Below are 16,937 nucleotides of genomic sequence, written 5' to 3' on the forward strand. Positions count from 1 at the left end.
TAGGGGATGGAACCAAGAGACAGTGCTCGGAGGAGGGTAGGGGATGGAACCAAGAGACAGTGCTCGGAGGTGGGTAGGGGATGGAACCAAGAGACAGTGCTCGGAGGTGAGTAGGGGATGGAACCAAGAGACAGTGCTCGGAGGTGGGTAGGGGATGGAACCAAGAGACAGTGCTCAGAGGTGGTTAGGGGATGGAACCAAGAGACAGTGCTCGGAGGTGGGTAGGGGATGGAACCAAGAGACAGTGCTCGGAGGTGGGTAGGGGATGGAACCAAGAGACAGTGCTCGGAGGTGGGTAGGGGATGGAACCAAGAGACAGTGCTCGGAGGTGGGTAGGGGATGGAACCAAGAGACAGCACTCGGAGGTGGGTAGGGGATGGAACCAAGAGACAGCGCTCGGAGGTGGGTAGGGGATGGAACCAAGAGACAGCGCTCGGAGGTGGGTAGGGGATGGAACCAAGAGACAGCGCTCGGAGGTGGGTAGGGGATGGAACCAAGAGACAGCGCTCGGAGGTGGGTAGGGGATGGAACCAAGAGACAGCGCTCGGAGGGGGGTAGGGGATGGAACCAAGAGACAGCGCTCGGAGGTGGGTAGGGGATGGAACCAAGAGACAGCGCTCGGAGGTGGGTAGGGGATGGAACCAAGAGACAGTGTTCGGAGGTGGATAGGGGATGGAACCAAGAAACAGTGCTCGGAGGTGGGTAGGGGGCAGAGAAAAGGGGTGACTCAGAGGGAGGGAGTACCTGCACCTATTCTCTGAGAAAAAAAGCCATGATCATCACAACAATGTTTCCTGCAACCCTAACTCTAGCACTCACAATATTCTTCTCAGTGACCCTAATATTAACTTTACTTGTAACCCTAACACTAAAGAAATCACAACATCCTCCCTGAAACCCGAATACTAAAGCTGGATATACATGTAAAGTTTTATTTTTTCATTCAACCAGCGGGTTGAACGAAAAAAACCTGACAGATCCCTGCATGAACACAAGTGCTGTTGACGCAGGGATTTCCCCATCCCCACCCCCTTCCTGCCAGACTACAGATCAGTGCTTGCAGCCATGTGTATGTTAATACTAAGATATTCGTTTTAGGGCCTGTTCCTGTGCAATCCTCTGAATGGTCTGAAATCACACTGGATCACACAAGAGTAGTGCAGGCACTACTTTTGAAAAACGTGCCTCGCATCAGAGCGCAAAGCAGTGCGTTTTGAATGTAGTGTGGGAAATGCGCACAGAACGCACCTTTCCTGCATCACCTTCTGGTATGAACCCGCTCTTAGTAAATTAGAGTTGACACAAGCATACAAACATTCTGTGCAGGAAGATAAGCCAGCCATAGGTGGATCAAAATTTGGCAGGTTCAACAGTAACCAGCTAAACTTTAATCCACATATGTGCAGGCTAGTTGCACTGAAGCTAATCCATCGATTGACTTCTGTACAAAAAGCCTGTTGGGTTTGTTTTTTGTTCGATCACTGCCCGAAGCTATAGCTGTCAGCTATGGGGAACTTCCCACTGTCAGAATACAATAGCTCTGTGGGAGGGATTCCCCCATCAGCACTGAATGCAGTGTGCAATGAGTGCAGGAAAGAAAATGAATGTATGGCCTGCTTTAGAGCCAGGCACACTGAAGGATGTCTTATCATGTTCACATAGTGCTAGATATCTAAATATCAGCAATGTTGACAATATCCAACAGGACATGGTGAGGTAATCGTATGGGACAGCTTGGAGATAGCACCACATAGAATGAAAAATGTTACAACAACATATCTTTGTGATCGAAGATAAGATACCTCTGGATTCTGCACAAGGTGGTATATGTATACCAATAAATATAAAAGTAAGAATTTAATGCTTGAGATTAGTAAATGAATAATGATAGGACATGATAAAAAATGTACTTGTTTTCATCTTGATTACTGGCCTATCCCAGCCTACTGTGACTTTTTCCGCTTAGTGAGACATGAAACAATAGAGCACCTAAGCAGAGAGAGTGTCTTTCATTTTTTCTGATAATCACAGAGGTTGACCAACATCTTGGAAATTTTCTTTAATACTGTCCATAAATGGATTGAAATTCAGCTGGTTCAGCAAAAAAACAGACAAATTTTGATCCATGTATGGGCAGGCAGATTGTACTGAAGTTGATCCATCGATCGACTTCAGTACAACTAGCCTGTCAGGTTTTTTCATTCAATCACTGATGGCAACTATACCAATGTATTCTGATGGCTGGGAAACCTCTCACTGTCAGAATACCAAAGTTCTGGGGGAGGGATTCAGTATTGATGGGGGAATCAAGCAATTTTCTGGGTTGCAGGAAAGAAAATTGCTTAACGAATGGCCTGCCTAAGTGATAATGTGAAACAAAACAAAAGCTGATCAGTTTATTTCATCTTATTGAACTGTTACACTTTTTTTGTAGCCCTCCAAATTAAATCTAGAAAGGAGCTAATGGCAGAGTTGTACACATGTCTAAATATACCACACAATGATTGTGTCTCTGTTTCTAAAGCTGTTGTAGCTGTTTTGTCAATTAGCCAATATCCTAAGCCACATTTTGGCATAGTGGGGAGGGATGGAATTATTAAAAAGTGTCCAAGGCAAAATTTGTCTCAACTTTGTCTGAACTGGAGCTCAGCGAATCAGCTTTTAAATTGTCATGTTCTAAAAAATGGAAAAACTGAAAATTAGAAGTTGTTTGATTGCTATGGCCAATGGTATCAGTTGAGATAGAACTTTTTTCAGCCATTTTTTTTACATCACTCATTGGCTTGATTTAATAAAGGAGTAAAACATTTTCACTGAGCAGTGTAAATGTTCACTTAGATTAGTAAATGAGATAAAGGTTTGCTGACTTCAGTCATCCAATCCTGTGCAAACATCCGTTTTTTTTTACTTTCTATGCACATAATTAGGTATTTTTTTATAAAGTAAATTTTCACTTAGTTTCTCATTCACTAAAACCAGCAATAGATGGATCAAATCTCGTTTGGTTTAGCAGGGACCAGCTGGGATTTAATCCGTCTGTGGGCAGGCTGGTTGTACTGAAGTCAATCCATCGATCAACTTCAGCAAAATCAGCCTGTTGCATTTTTTGAGTGTGATCATTGTGTTCTGCTGGCAGGGAAGGCTCCCCACCAGCAGAACACTATAGCACTGCAGGAGGGATTCCTCCATCAACACTGACTATGTTGCTTGGGGAATAAAGTGCTTTTTGGGTTGCACAAAAGAAAATCACATCATCTATGGCTTGCCTAAGTTAAAGGATAAATTCACCTTTGGGAACGTGTATTATATTCTACCTGTTTTTAGGGTGAAACATGTAACATGTTCCCATAACCGCAGTCACAGCCACCACCCGCCTCCCCCTCCCTCTAACAGATAGTACGGGGAGAAGTCTCCCCATACTATCTCTCAAATTTGAAAACAGCAGGGCCGTGCGGGGCTCCACCCACATGGCCGCATCATTCGTTTACAGATTTCTGTGAATGAATGAACTGCAAGTCCTGACAGCCTTAGCAGCTGTCGTCTTGTAGTTTTCAATGAAGTACCATAGTAGCTCATTGAAGCTTTCTGTCAGAATATATGCTTGCTCATACATCCCGTACGGCTAGCAGATATTCTGACAGGTCTGCAGGAGACCTGCATGGCATCAGGGATCTACTGATTGCTGGTGCAATGGTTTTCAGGCTCCTGTAGACAAAAATAAAAACATAACATTTTCCCAGAGACTGTGCACTATATTTGGGCAGCACAGTGGCTAAGTGGTTAGCACTTCCACCTGGCAGTACTAGGGTCATTGGTTCGAATTCCAGCCACGGCACCACCTGCCTGGAGTTTGCATGTTCTCCCTGTGCCTGTGTTGGTTTCCTCCCACACTCCAAAAACATGCTGGTAGGTTAACTGGATCCTGTCGAAATTGTCCCTTGTATGTGTATGTATGAATGTGAGTTAGGGACCTTAGATTGTACACCCCTTGAGGGTTAGGGACTGATGTGAATGTACTGATGTGAATGTACAATATATATGTGAAGCGTTGCGTAAATTGACGGAGCTATATAAGTACCTGTAAATAAATAAAAAATATTGCCAAAATTATTGGGACATCACTTCAAATCATTGGATTCAGGTGTTCCAATCACCTCCATGGCAACAGGTGTATAAAATCAAGCACCTAGCATGCAGACTGCTTCTACAAACATTTCTGAAAGAATGGATCTCTCTCAGGAGCTCAGTGAATTCAAGTGTGGTACCGTGATAGGTTGCCACCTGTGCAATAAGTCCATCCGTGAAATTTCTTTACTACTAAATATTCCACGGTCAACTGTTAGTGGTATTATAACAAAGTGGAAGAAACTGGGAACAACAGCAACCATGGTAGGCTGTGGAAAATGACAGAGCAGGGTCAGCACATGCACAGCAGTCACTCACTGTCTACAGAGTCAATAGCTAATGACCTCCAAACTTTGTGTGGCTTTCAGATTAGCACAACAGTGCAAAGAGAGCTTCATGGAATGGGTTTCCATGGCTGAGCAGCTGCATGCAAGCCTTACATCACCAAATGTAATGCAAAGCATCAGATGCAGTGGTGTAAAGCATGCCACCACTGGACTCTAGAGCAGTGGAGATGTGTTATTTCTGTTCCAATACCCCTGTATATGAAATCCTTTGATATTTAATCTCTAAATTCATAGAATATACATGGTCACATAAGAAATCTAGAAAACAATCTCAGTTATTAACCATAAGTAACCTACTGGAAGCATGGGCTTTCCCGAAACCTTGAAATATTATAACCTAATCCTTGATACCAAACAGGACTAGACTGAGCTATAGGAAATCTTAGAAACAAGGGGTGGAGGTTGAAAAAAATCTTGCGGTCAGGACTTCAGCATATGGCTTTGGGTACATAAATCACAGCTCCACAGGTCCCACAATTTGGGACTCTGAGCAATGCCAACAAAACTTGCAAAAGATCTCCCCCTTCTACCTATTATGACCAACCCAAAATGTTCACCCAGTTTAAATGCTTGTATTTTTTACAACTGGAAAGTAGACAACCAACTGAGACTACATCACATAGGGATTAAGTTCTTAATCTTACTGAATTTAGAAGATGCTGGAGTCCTACACCTTTAGATTACTGGAGAAAACTCCAACTATCTAATTTTGTTAAACAGCTTCCAAACCACTAATATTCTCCCCTTTTGTGGGAAAAAAAAGCAAATAAAAAAAAATACTGTAGCATATAAAATTGCTAGGCAAGCCATATGAAAAATGACCTTTCCTTTTTTAAGCTTCAGCTCTGTACTTTTCTCTAAAATCCAATGCAATATAGCAACGTGGAGGCGTTCTGTACACAGCTGGTATACTTTACACACCCAGCAATGTCATTTCCTGCTTGTGTGATTGGGTCACTGATTTTCCTACAAGTCTGCACTAAATTACAAGACAGATTTTAGGCATCCTTTGCAACATAAATTTCATTTTTGGGGAGATATTACCAAATGATTAATTACTTCTAAAAGGATTCAGACACTGCAATTTTCCTCATTAGAACCCTGCAAGTGAATCAGCCAATTTAAGTCACTCCCAGTCAGATTCACATTGGACACTGACATATCCAAACAAATAGCTATTTATTCAGAGTAACAAAAAGGTAGGAATCTGCAACAAAATTTGTTAAAATCCCTGCAATGTCTATTGATCACCCAGAGGAGATGTTTTTTTCTCAACAAAAGTGAAGGTATTCTTTAAGCTCACCTTACTTCTGAGAGCAGTTGTTTTTACCTATGGGAATACCTTCTCACAGTATCTCATTACTATATAAAATGGTGCTTATCTTGGACCACCAGACCTTACTGTTTTGCTGGAGGTGTGGAGTAGCTCCCAGGACCCAATCTCATATCTTCTGAACTTGTTTACTAATAAAACCCTACTGGAAGTAGATTGTCAACTTTTGTAATGCATATCACCACAGTGACTCTCCCACAAGATATCTACTGTATGTCCACTGCAAAATACAGGAAATCAGTGTTGCCCCACATGTTAAACTCATCCAAAAGCCTGATCCCCAAATATTGAGAAGCCACCAAACCACCACCCTTAGCAGAATGGGTACTATGAAAAAAAAAATCTGTTTTGGAAACATTGCTATTCTCAAATGGGCTGATCTTGAATTTGAATAAATTGGTTACTATTTAGGAACAATTTGGAAATGACTGGAAAGAGTCTCTGACCTCATCTTGCAATTATACTGATATTTTGACCGAAATGCCAATGGTTCACTCTTCTTTTAGGTTATGTTGCTCAGAGACACCATTCCCACCTCCATCCACACCCATAAGTTTTGTTATCTATGTGTTGTATTTACATGCACAATACTCCATTTTTGACTCTAATAAGTGTTGTCATACTACCAAAGTTAAGTATGGTCTGTTACCATTACCATTAACAATAATGTTTACAAAAAATGTGTTTTAATGTTTTGTAAAGAAGCTTTATTCTTACTGTGATGTTGTCTACTATATGGAAATGTACCAATAAAAACCATTGATTAAAATAATACATAAAAACCTGACAGGGGTTTTATTGCCTTGCCACTCCATCCAAAACTAAAGATTTTGCTTTAGAAACATTTTGAGAGATATTATGTTCTGGTTGGTTGAATTTTACTAACAACTTGATCAAATTTATTTTGCTGTAGTCAGTGAGTTTAGTCAGTCAGTAAAAAAGTTCATTGTGATTGGTCTATTTGAGTTACTGCAATCTCACTTTGCCTTGTTCAACCACCCAACCTAACAGTTCAATCTACTAAGCTTTTTTGTAAGGTTTTTTTTTGTAGAATTCAACTGATTTTTATGAATACGTTCAATTCTGTGAGAGCCCACACACTTTTAAGGTCTCTGCAATAATATAAGTAAATACTGTACAATCCATTTGTGCGTACAATTATCAGTCAGCTATTATACTGTTACCCCCCGCCCGCCCCCCATCCCCCATGACCCTTTCTCCAAGACAAAAATTGGTATCATTCTGTGGCCTCCATTTACTCATTTAATTTCACCAAGGCAACCAATAGACAAAGAATTCCCAGCAGATTTATTATAGTTTAATGCACTTGCATGCTTATTCTATAAGGTGTACAAAAGACAATAGGGTTGTGCAGATGGACAGCCGACAATGGATGCCTCATAGTAAGCCTATGGGTGACGTTATAGCAACCTAACAACTGGGAATTGTCCGACCCTGGAATGGCATGTGTGACTATTGCATGGAAAAGGTCTGATCATTCTCAAACAAATAATCATAAGTTTGGGTTGTATCCATGTAAGTTCCAAATAAACAATCCCTTGTCTACTTGACATGTTTATATGTATGTCAAGTTATCTGAAAATCACTGTCTTTGAGGTAATGCCACATGGCACTGGGCTATCACTACTTATCTGTGCTTTTTCAGCAGAGATGAATAGAAAGATGAAAAGCACAGCACATAAAAAAGATTCTTGCCTTCCAGTACTACTGTTCCTGCAGGTTCTGCCACCTGTACCTGACAATGGTTACATGCAAGAAAATTGATTATCGTTTTTTTAAAGCTATTTAGAAAATCTATGAGTGGATAAAGGTAATAATAATAAAACTGTCCAAACAACATATTTTTATGGGCTTAGATACATTCACTTCTTTTTAAATGAAAACAAGTATTATGTGCGCCAAATGTGATCCAGACAATTGCTCTAATTACCATATGGAATTTTACTTCAGTCAATAAGATCAAACATCAAAATATTGATCTACACAGAATAAACATAATTTACTTATCTCTGAAACTGTAGCTAGGTTCCCTGAAAGGATAATAATGCACATACAAAAGACAAAACCCTAATGCCTATGTGATGTGTTCTAAAGTATTACAAATGGAACAGTGAAAATGTGGAATTAACATAAAATATCAAAAAAATCTCAACTAAGTATTGAGAGTGTGAGGAAGACAAAAACATTCAAATGTAGAGTAGATAAAATAAAATGGATGTTCTATGCTGGCCATAGACAGAGTTATAACTTTTCAAGCAATTTGAAAATTTGTGAACATGGGCAGTTTCTGATTTTCAGTTTTTCTTCCTGACAAGTAAATGCATGGCCAACACAGAGTAAAGAATCTCAAACAGATTTTTTTAACAGCCGTGTAACAAGACTTAAAGCCCTAGAGGAGCAAATGTGTGAGAAAATCACTGCAAAGTGATTCACCCAATGGAGAGAAATGTTGCATACATTGATAACGCTTACATTCCCTCTTAATCTAGAAAATATTCACATGCAATGAGTCAAAAGCTCTCATTATTACCCTCTAGGATAGTGCTAAATATCAATGGTACAGAAAAGTGGCAACCACCCTTACCTATAAGGTTCACATGGAAGGGCAATGCACATCACAAACAAAGGATTTCCCAGCACACTTACCACCCATCCTGCAAAACAACCGAATTGCCCTGTCTAACAGCGGGCAGAGGGTTTTGTTTGCACCCATTTGCATACATAAAGCCCAAGCCAAGGGACCTCTATGTATATGGTGGTCCTATGTTTAAATTTCCAGAGCCTGCATAGTAGGAGCACATATAAGAATGGATAGATTAAATTGATCCATTTAAAGATAAATGGGCCAATACTCTCCCAAACATTGCATCACACCATGAGATTAGAAGTGGGATTAGGTAGCATTGACTATATATATACTGTATGTCACAAAATTGTATATTTTGCTTTTCGCAATTTCCCTTCCTGGTCCATCTTCATGGCATTGGTGAAACAATAACCCATTGTCTGCTGCCATGATGAGCAAGAAAAACAAGAAATTAATCTTTCCATTCTGTAATTTTTCTTTCCTAGTTAATTTTAATGGCAGCCTACAATTTATTTAACATTTCCTAATGTCTGACCACCTTATATAAAAGTACCATAATTGTTGTTTTACAATAATTAAGTCCAGTGGTAAGGTTCATTAAATTATATATAATATTATTAAAACTAGGAATACACCGGTGCAGATACTGAGTGTTTCCATGAGTACTCATACTCATGCACATACTCCCGATACCTTAACTGATACTTTGTGGTGCACTTTGGATTAATGGATGCAGATTGCACAGCAAAGATTAGCATAAGATTTGAACAGGAATGCAATTCCTATCCAAATCGCATGCGGTTTCCCCACTGCTCCTGTGTGAACCCAGGCTTGTCATAGCCCGAGTTCACACAGGAGCAGTGCAGGAAACCTCCCTGCAGGCATCCCATGCTGAATCTCAGTGGTAGGAGAGGAGAGAAAGCAGCGGGGATTTCAAATCCCAACCACTTTCTTTCCTCTCCTTGCAGGGATGACAGTTTGGACTAGAGGGCTGCTGATTGGTCAGCACCGTCACATGGGCGGTAGACTAATCAGATGCCATCTAGCCCGTACTGTCATTGCTGCAAGGAGAGGAGAGAAAGCCATGGGGATTTCAAATCCCCAGACCTGTGAAGCGGCTTTCTCTCCTCTCCTTGCAGCGATGACAGTCGGGCTAAATGGCATATGATTGGTCAGCACCATCCATGTGATGGTGCTGCTGACCAATCAAAAGTCCTCTAGCCTGAACTGTCATCCCTGCAAGGAGAGGAAAGAAAGCGGCTGGGATATCCTTTCCGCTTTCTCTGCTCTCCTACCACTGAGAATATAAGGCATCTGCCTCCATAGTATAAATTCCCACTCACCCACTCTCCTCTACAGGAAACCTCCCTGCACTGTTCCTGTGTGAACTCAGGCTATGATAACCCTGGGTTCACACAGGAGCAGAGGGGAAACCACATGTGATTTGGACAGGAATGTGATTCCTGTTCAAATCGCAGGCTATTCTTTGCTGTGCAATTTGCGTCTATTAATGCAAATCGCAGGGCAAAGTATTGATATCGGCAAGTACTTGACCGAAAGTATCGGTACACACACTTGCCGATAAAAAGCAATATCTGTGCATCCCCAATTATATTGCATAAATTTAATAATGGAAATCTCATATAATGAAATCTCCTAGATTGTAAGCTCGAAAGAGAAGGGCCCTCGAACCTCTCGTATATTGTTTTGTTACTGTATTGTCTCATGTACTGTCTCCCACTATAATGTACAGCACTGAGCAAACTTTTTGGCGCTATATAAACACTGTATAATAATAATAATAATAATTAATGTAGTTTCAAAAGAAGCTTCAATGTTTTTAAACCGAACTCTAGTCAGATATAAAAAACACAATGTATAGTGCAGCACTGCCATCTTTACTGCAGCACTAAATGTATTTTTTAGCTGCAAGTGTAAGTACCTGAATGCGACCTGTATCAGCCTCACACAGTCCTTGTATAGCAGGTTGGAGTATAAGAGGAAGTAACAGAAAGGGGAGCCAATCAGGTCATGTGCTGAAAAGAAGCATGCTGATAGGAGAAGAGCACAGATTGATTGACAGATGAGCTTCCCCTTGGGGTGGTTCAAGGACCATCTGAGCTCAATAGAAGTGGGTTAAATGATGCTGGCCATCATATTAATGACATCTAGCAACATAAAAGTATACTGCTTGGAAGCCTCTGAATTAAATCTAAGTATTGCATCAAAAGCTGGTTATGTTAATAACATTTGTAGATTTTATCTTATAAGTTTTCACTGGAGCTCTGCTTTACATTTTTTAGCTTTCATTAAAATAATAGCTGGTAAACCTGCATGAAAGTCTTAGTTCAGGTGTAAAACTCTGTCTCTCAATTGTGCTCCTCCTGTATTGTCCTGTCACATGAGTTTCTGATGGACCACATGTGGCATCTTTAACATAAATTATGCAACCACTGTTGTCACCATCTAGAAACTCCACCCTGAGAAATGCCATGTAACTGTAGCTGGAAGATATACAAGCCGATAGAAGGTGCTTGCAAGGAGCCTACAGGAAATCAACAGCACTGAGATGCATGAAAGGATGAAAATAATGCAAAAATACGTTTATTAGTAAAACCAAATGGCTATTGTAAGCAAGTTAACTGTCACCCAGTTAGTGTTTATTTACTATCTACTATCTACTCATCATGGTTCATCATCATACAGGCATTATACGCGTGGCCCAAAGCCGTTGAACTTCCAGAAGACATATGAAGAGAAAATAAAATATCCTCTATAGGTGGGGACTTTAAGTGGAGCGGAATGTCAAAAACAAATTATATGATAAAATATAAAGTTTTATTCCAAATAAATTTTGAAACATCTAGTAAAACACATAATATACATACTGAGAAGGCGATCAGTTGAAATTAAATACAACAGCGATGTCTATAGGCCAAACCCAAGGATGAAGAGCATATATTAACATATCACGCATTTCGAATCTTTTCTTCAGGGGTTTAAGCTGGCTGATTCAGAGTTTTTTTCTGTAATGGCGAAAAATATGCATATATAGGCAGCTATTATACAAATAGGATATTCCATACCACAATACAGACTACACACAATAACCACTAACTAATATGCATAGAAGATTGCCATGAGTAAAAACAATAGTGCAGGAAGTGTGCTGTCACTACCTATAGTTGCCAAGGGGGAAGCGTACCCAGGTCACAGGAGACTCTGCATCGCCGAATTAGAGGGAAGAAACTCCAGTAATGTCAATATTGTTGAAAAAGGAAGAATATACAATCAAAATAGCCCCAAGATATATATCTCAGTCAATATGTCATATATCACCATTCTCTTGGGAGATGTGACTCACATGGCATGTATTTTCCAGACTGGGAGGAAACTGTAAAACATACAGGTTATTACCTTGTCAACTCTGCATTATTAATTGCTGTACTATTAATTGATAATATCATCGATTCCTTGCTCCAGTTACATGTCAGTTAATATATCAGTGGCATATGAGCAGTGCTGAATCATGTATTGTGAATGGGCATGTAACTACTAATACATCATATGATTCTAAGTTACAAATAATTCTATATTGTGTACAAAATTACATTTTATCTTCTAGTTATATTAATTCATTTAATTTATCTTAAATTTAATTGCAGTGAGCACACCTAATTAACCTGATTTTTTGCTGATAATCATTCTCAATGGAATCAAATCAAAAATCCGGGGAAGGATTGGCCGCCACTCAGAAGGAAGCCGCACTGCGTGCATTGATTCAGCGCACAGGATATAATTTGACACAGGTACGAGAGCCCTGAATGACGCAGCTGCAAAAGGTTTGATTGTTAATTATTTTCTGAGTGATGTGTGAATCCCGGTTTGTATTGGAACAACAGTCTTATCTCACCTCTACTTAATAAAATGTAATACTGAAAAGTACTACACAAGAATTTTGCAAACAAAATGAATGTGTATCTATACCCCAAACTTTTTTCTAGTCATAAAATGGAGAAATATTGGAACCCATGTTAGGTTTTGTGCTTTTTGAGGCTCTTTTAGAGAGATTTCCCCTCATTTCCTGTTCTGGGAAAAAACTTTTATAAATCAGAAGGTAGGGGAAAATCTGTACCAGGGAACTTGACAACAATAAAAGCTGTGGGAAGTTCTAGCAATTCCCCTACTCAGGTCATAAATAGCATCTTTATTTTTAAAAAGATTTTTTTTCATTACTCGGGGACAACCATTTTACGCAACAGGAAGTGAAGGAATCTCTCCAACCGACTGTAGTAAAAGCTCAAAGGAGTTCCAATTATTCCCCATGCTATTCAAAGCTCAAAAAAAGAAAGATTTGGGTAGAGATACACTTTAAAAAACTGGGTTTGCTGATGGTAGCCAAGGATTATAATATAGTGGATATGGCAGAAACCTGGGTTAGCTCCAGGGGCGGACTGACCATTTGGAAACTCGGGCACTGCCTGAGGGCCTGGGGTCAGTAGGGGGCCCCATGAGATGCCCCTGGTACCTTTTTCATAGGCTTTTTTGAGTTTGGGCAAGGACACAGGGGCCCCATGATCCCCTATTGTCTGGGGGCCCCACTGAGTTGTCAGTCTGCCCCTGGTTAGCTCATTAAAATTGATAACTGGACAATAAATTTGGAAGGCTACATTGTGTTTAAAAGAGATATTAATCATAAACATGGAAGGGGTTTGCATGTTTTAAAACCAGGTGTTGAGGAGCCTCTTCAGAAACACAGTTGACCCCTCATTCCCCTTCATGCTGCCATTTGCAGGATGAGCTGAATATCACAATAATGCAACCCACAGTGGCCATTCCACGTCATTTAAATTGTGCGCTGCACAGTGAGTCCTCGCTCAGGTCCTGCTTAGCTTAGTAGTGGCCACTCTAGACTATTCAAACTGTGTGTGTGCAGTGCGCATTCTCATTCTCTAACTGAGCTCAGCTAGGGAATCGGACTGCGTATGGACACAGTTTAAAAGGCCTAGAGCACCTACTATAGGGCACAGAATTCTGACATTTATGATAGATTTTGACGTGTGTCTAAATCTCTCTTTCTTCTAAAGCCCATCTCAGTTTGGATCATCCTTCACAGGCTACTGACAAGCGATGAGGAAGCAATACAATGCATTTTTACAATCTGTTTTAACCTTATTTTTGCTGACAAATGCACCACAACTGTGTGCAATGTGGGGCGCTTGCTGCGCTACCCTATTTGCTTAACTGCGCAACTGCACATTTCTGCTGCCCCCCCAACCACAAGTCTAAACAAAACCTAAGCTTGTACTCAGGGGCGGACTGACAACTCATGGGGCCCCCGGGCAATAGGAGATCATGGGGCCCCTGTGTCCTTGCCCAAACTCAAAAAAGCCTATGAAAAAGGTACCAGGGGCATCTCATGGGGCCCCCTACTGACCCTGGGCCCTCGGGCAGTGCCCGAGTTTCCAAATGGTCAGTCCGCCCCTGCTTGTACTGCAAATAGCAGGATAAAAGAGAATGAGATGCCAATGGGTTTTCTGAAATGGCCCCTAACCCTGTGTGTGTTTTAGAGGACCTTCACCATTTACCACAGAAGGAGCTCTGGTATGTACTATTCATTGGATATAGAATTTCATGGGGGGATTTTTGGACAATCTTCCTGAGGGTGAACTTACTAGGTTTCTAGTGAGGAATGCATATATTATCTTTGATACATAGACAGTGAACCAATTAAGTGAAAGCTTTGTTAACCTATGTTGGTAATGTATAAGTGATTTTAAGAAAGCATAATTTAAATAACTCAGAGAAGCATTTAGCCTTGGAGACTGGACATGCATACTGTTAAGTAAACTGTTGCTTTGAACGTATACTGTTAAGACAGACAAACTAAATGGAGAAACATTAAGGGCCTAATTTCACCTATGCATTGCACTAGTGTTCTTCGCCTCATTCACTAAACTATACGGAAATTTCCCTTGCAGAGCCAAAATTCTTTTGCACACTGAATGGACTATTTGACATTAGCTGATATTGTCTGTGGCTGACTCTCAGGGTTTCTGTAATTATCTTCAGTAATAATTTAATAGCCTTACTGTCAGTTTTAGGATTCCAGAAGGAGCTTCCACTCCCCTTCTGTCTTTTTCAAACACATTCTAACATTTTAAAACATTTCATAATGTGTTGCATGCAAAATGCCATTTTTTTTAAAGATGTGCTTATTCATTTACATGCTATGCATTGACGTACATTGTTAAAAGAAATTGCTTTATGTTAAGATGTACATCAAGGGCTGGTTGAAATCAAAGAAAGCACAGAGGTGTGAGCAGGCCCATAGGGTTTCCATTCCCAGCGTCGCTTGCCTATTGTCCCTGAGTATTCATACCTGTCCTCAAAGCTGTCAACCCATGGACCAATTGCCTTCAAAAAGCCATTACACAGCCCAATATGGGTCACAGTATGTTCAGTCCTTACCAAAATGTCAGTTGGAGCCCACAGATGTGGACACTTCTAGTTCAACCTGAGACTTTCACCCTAGTGTTGGTTATCCTCTTAGACAAAACACTCTTGATTCTCAGCATAATATAGCTGGAAAGGTCAGAACCAGAAAAAATTTGCTCTCATTACCAAAGAGGGGTTTTCCTTCTTGCTTGTGACATATGATACAATGGCAGGCCAGAGAAGCCCTATGCCTTTTACTGATTTCCATTAGCAAGGCAGATACAGCACAAGTTACTCTAAGTGCTTGGTTTGAGAATTAAAAATGAACTTTTGTCAACCCCAGGTAATGTCAGAATCAGGAAGGGAATGGATATTAATGTACTATGTATTCCCATAGTGCAGTAAAAATACAAGGTACACTAATCCCTCCACGGATTTCCTGAATGTATTTCATACAACTGTAAAATATATTGTGCCTAGCAATTCTGGAGTCAAGGTTGCCACATTTCTAGTTAATTGCAGTCCAAATAGAAAACACTGCTTTTAAATCCCACTGGCACTGAACAGGGGTAAAAGGTCTATCATTCAGTCCATGATTCTCCTGCAAGATATCCCATGGTAATCAGAAGGGCACAACAAGTCAATACAGTTCCATACTCTCATCCAACAATATTAAACTTGTGTTTTTGCTTTCGAAACATATACACACATATATTTACTAAAGGCTCTTGGCTTCAATGATAAGTTTTGAAGAAGAGTCAATATTCAAGTGAAATATTTTTTGTCTCATACGTGTACCATCTCTTTTTATCCCATACAGTAATTGTTTTTTTAAACTAAATTGAACTGTTAATGTTATCTTTAGCTAGCTGTCAGATTCCAGTTGTTGTATAATTCTTAACATTTAAAAAGTGAAAGCAAGAGGTTGATTTGTCATTTTATCTTGTTGTATACCATGACTGGAGTATTTCAGATGGTGCCATTCTGACTTACTTCTCACCACCAAACAGTAGCCCATAGCTTAACATTTTTCACAAAGAATAGACCACCAAGGCAGAACACTAAGGGGACCCATGTCTCCTCCCCTGCTGACCCAGCGCACCTCATCCATTCCTCAGTTCTGTCCCAGCAACAACTCTCCCCTGCTGTTCATTTCTGAAGTAGTGACACCTCAATTTTGCTCATCAACCTTTTTTTTTACACCACTTCATTCCTTTTATGACTTAGCTATTCAACACACTCTCAAATACCTTCTCTCCCCCCTTACTTTCCCAGCACCCTTACCCACTGAAACCGGCAAGCCAGCAATTGAGGATCTGTAGCTGCTCCTTCTCCTGCGGACAGAAAGGCTAGGCAGACTGCTTAGGAATGGAGCTCTGAAGGGGAGAGTTTCCCCAGATGCAGTTATGTGAAGGAAGAGAATTCCATAGACTGCATGGCCTGGCAACAGATAAACACTTCTGTAGCAGTACAGTTCTGGCTGTGTGAGTAATGCTTTGTCACCCTATTTTTACCATGATTTCCCATCCTCTCTTTTCACCAGCACCTCTTTGCTCTTATCACCATACTTACCCTCTGCAGTGCATTTCCTGCAATACTATCCCCTTCCATGTCAGCTCCATGCTTCCTTCCAACAGCACCACCTAATTCCTATAACTCCTTTCATCTTATCCCACCATCCTCTTACCTGCACACAACCCTCCTGCTGTCCTGCACCCCTTTTTTCTGATCACTATGTATTCCCCTGCATCCTCTCACCTTTGTCCCCCATCCATCATGCTGCCTCTTCCCCCTATCAGGTGACTGAGTTGTAAATAAAACGTTAGCTAACTCATTCACTCTGTCTCTTTACTCAATGTTCTTTATATAAATCTTTCAAATTTGTGTTTGTTCATTTTTGCGGAACCAAATTAAAAAAGTTTGAGGAGATGAACTAAGGCATCCTTTCTTTGGGTGCCAAAGGTACTTGTCCCAGCACTGTAAAAACCCTAAAAACAATACACTAGTTTTTAGGGTTTTAATAGCCATAGCTGTCCTTTATTAAAAAAAAAAAAAAAACAAAAGCAGGACATAATAAAACAACAAC

General features: G+C 40.4%; 1 protein-coding gene across 2 annotated transcripts in view; it reads left to right on the top strand.

Moving 5' to 3' along the window:
• The window catches only part of A1CF (APOBEC1 complementation factor), a 75,195-nt gene that overhangs the window by 7,090 nt on the left and 51,168 nt on the right, over positions 1-16,937 (top strand). For both annotated transcript variants that reach the window (XM_089683130.1, XM_089683131.1), the window contains exon 2: positions 12,079-12,222. In XM_089683130.1, the coding sequence (XP_089539256.1) occupies positions 12,124-12,222 (99 nt within the window). In that variant the 5' untranslated portion in view covers positions 12,079-12,123. The remainder of the gene's footprint in view (positions 1-12,078; positions 12,223-16,937) is intronic.

Source organism: Staurois parvus, unplaced genomic scaffold (assembly GCF_062004578.1).
Source record: "Staurois parvus isolate SC_StPar_1 unplaced genomic scaffold, SC_StPar_1.0 ptg000303l, whole genome shotgun sequence".
NCBI classification, from domain to species: Eukaryota; Metazoa; Chordata; class Amphibia; order Anura; family Ranidae; genus Staurois; species Staurois parvus.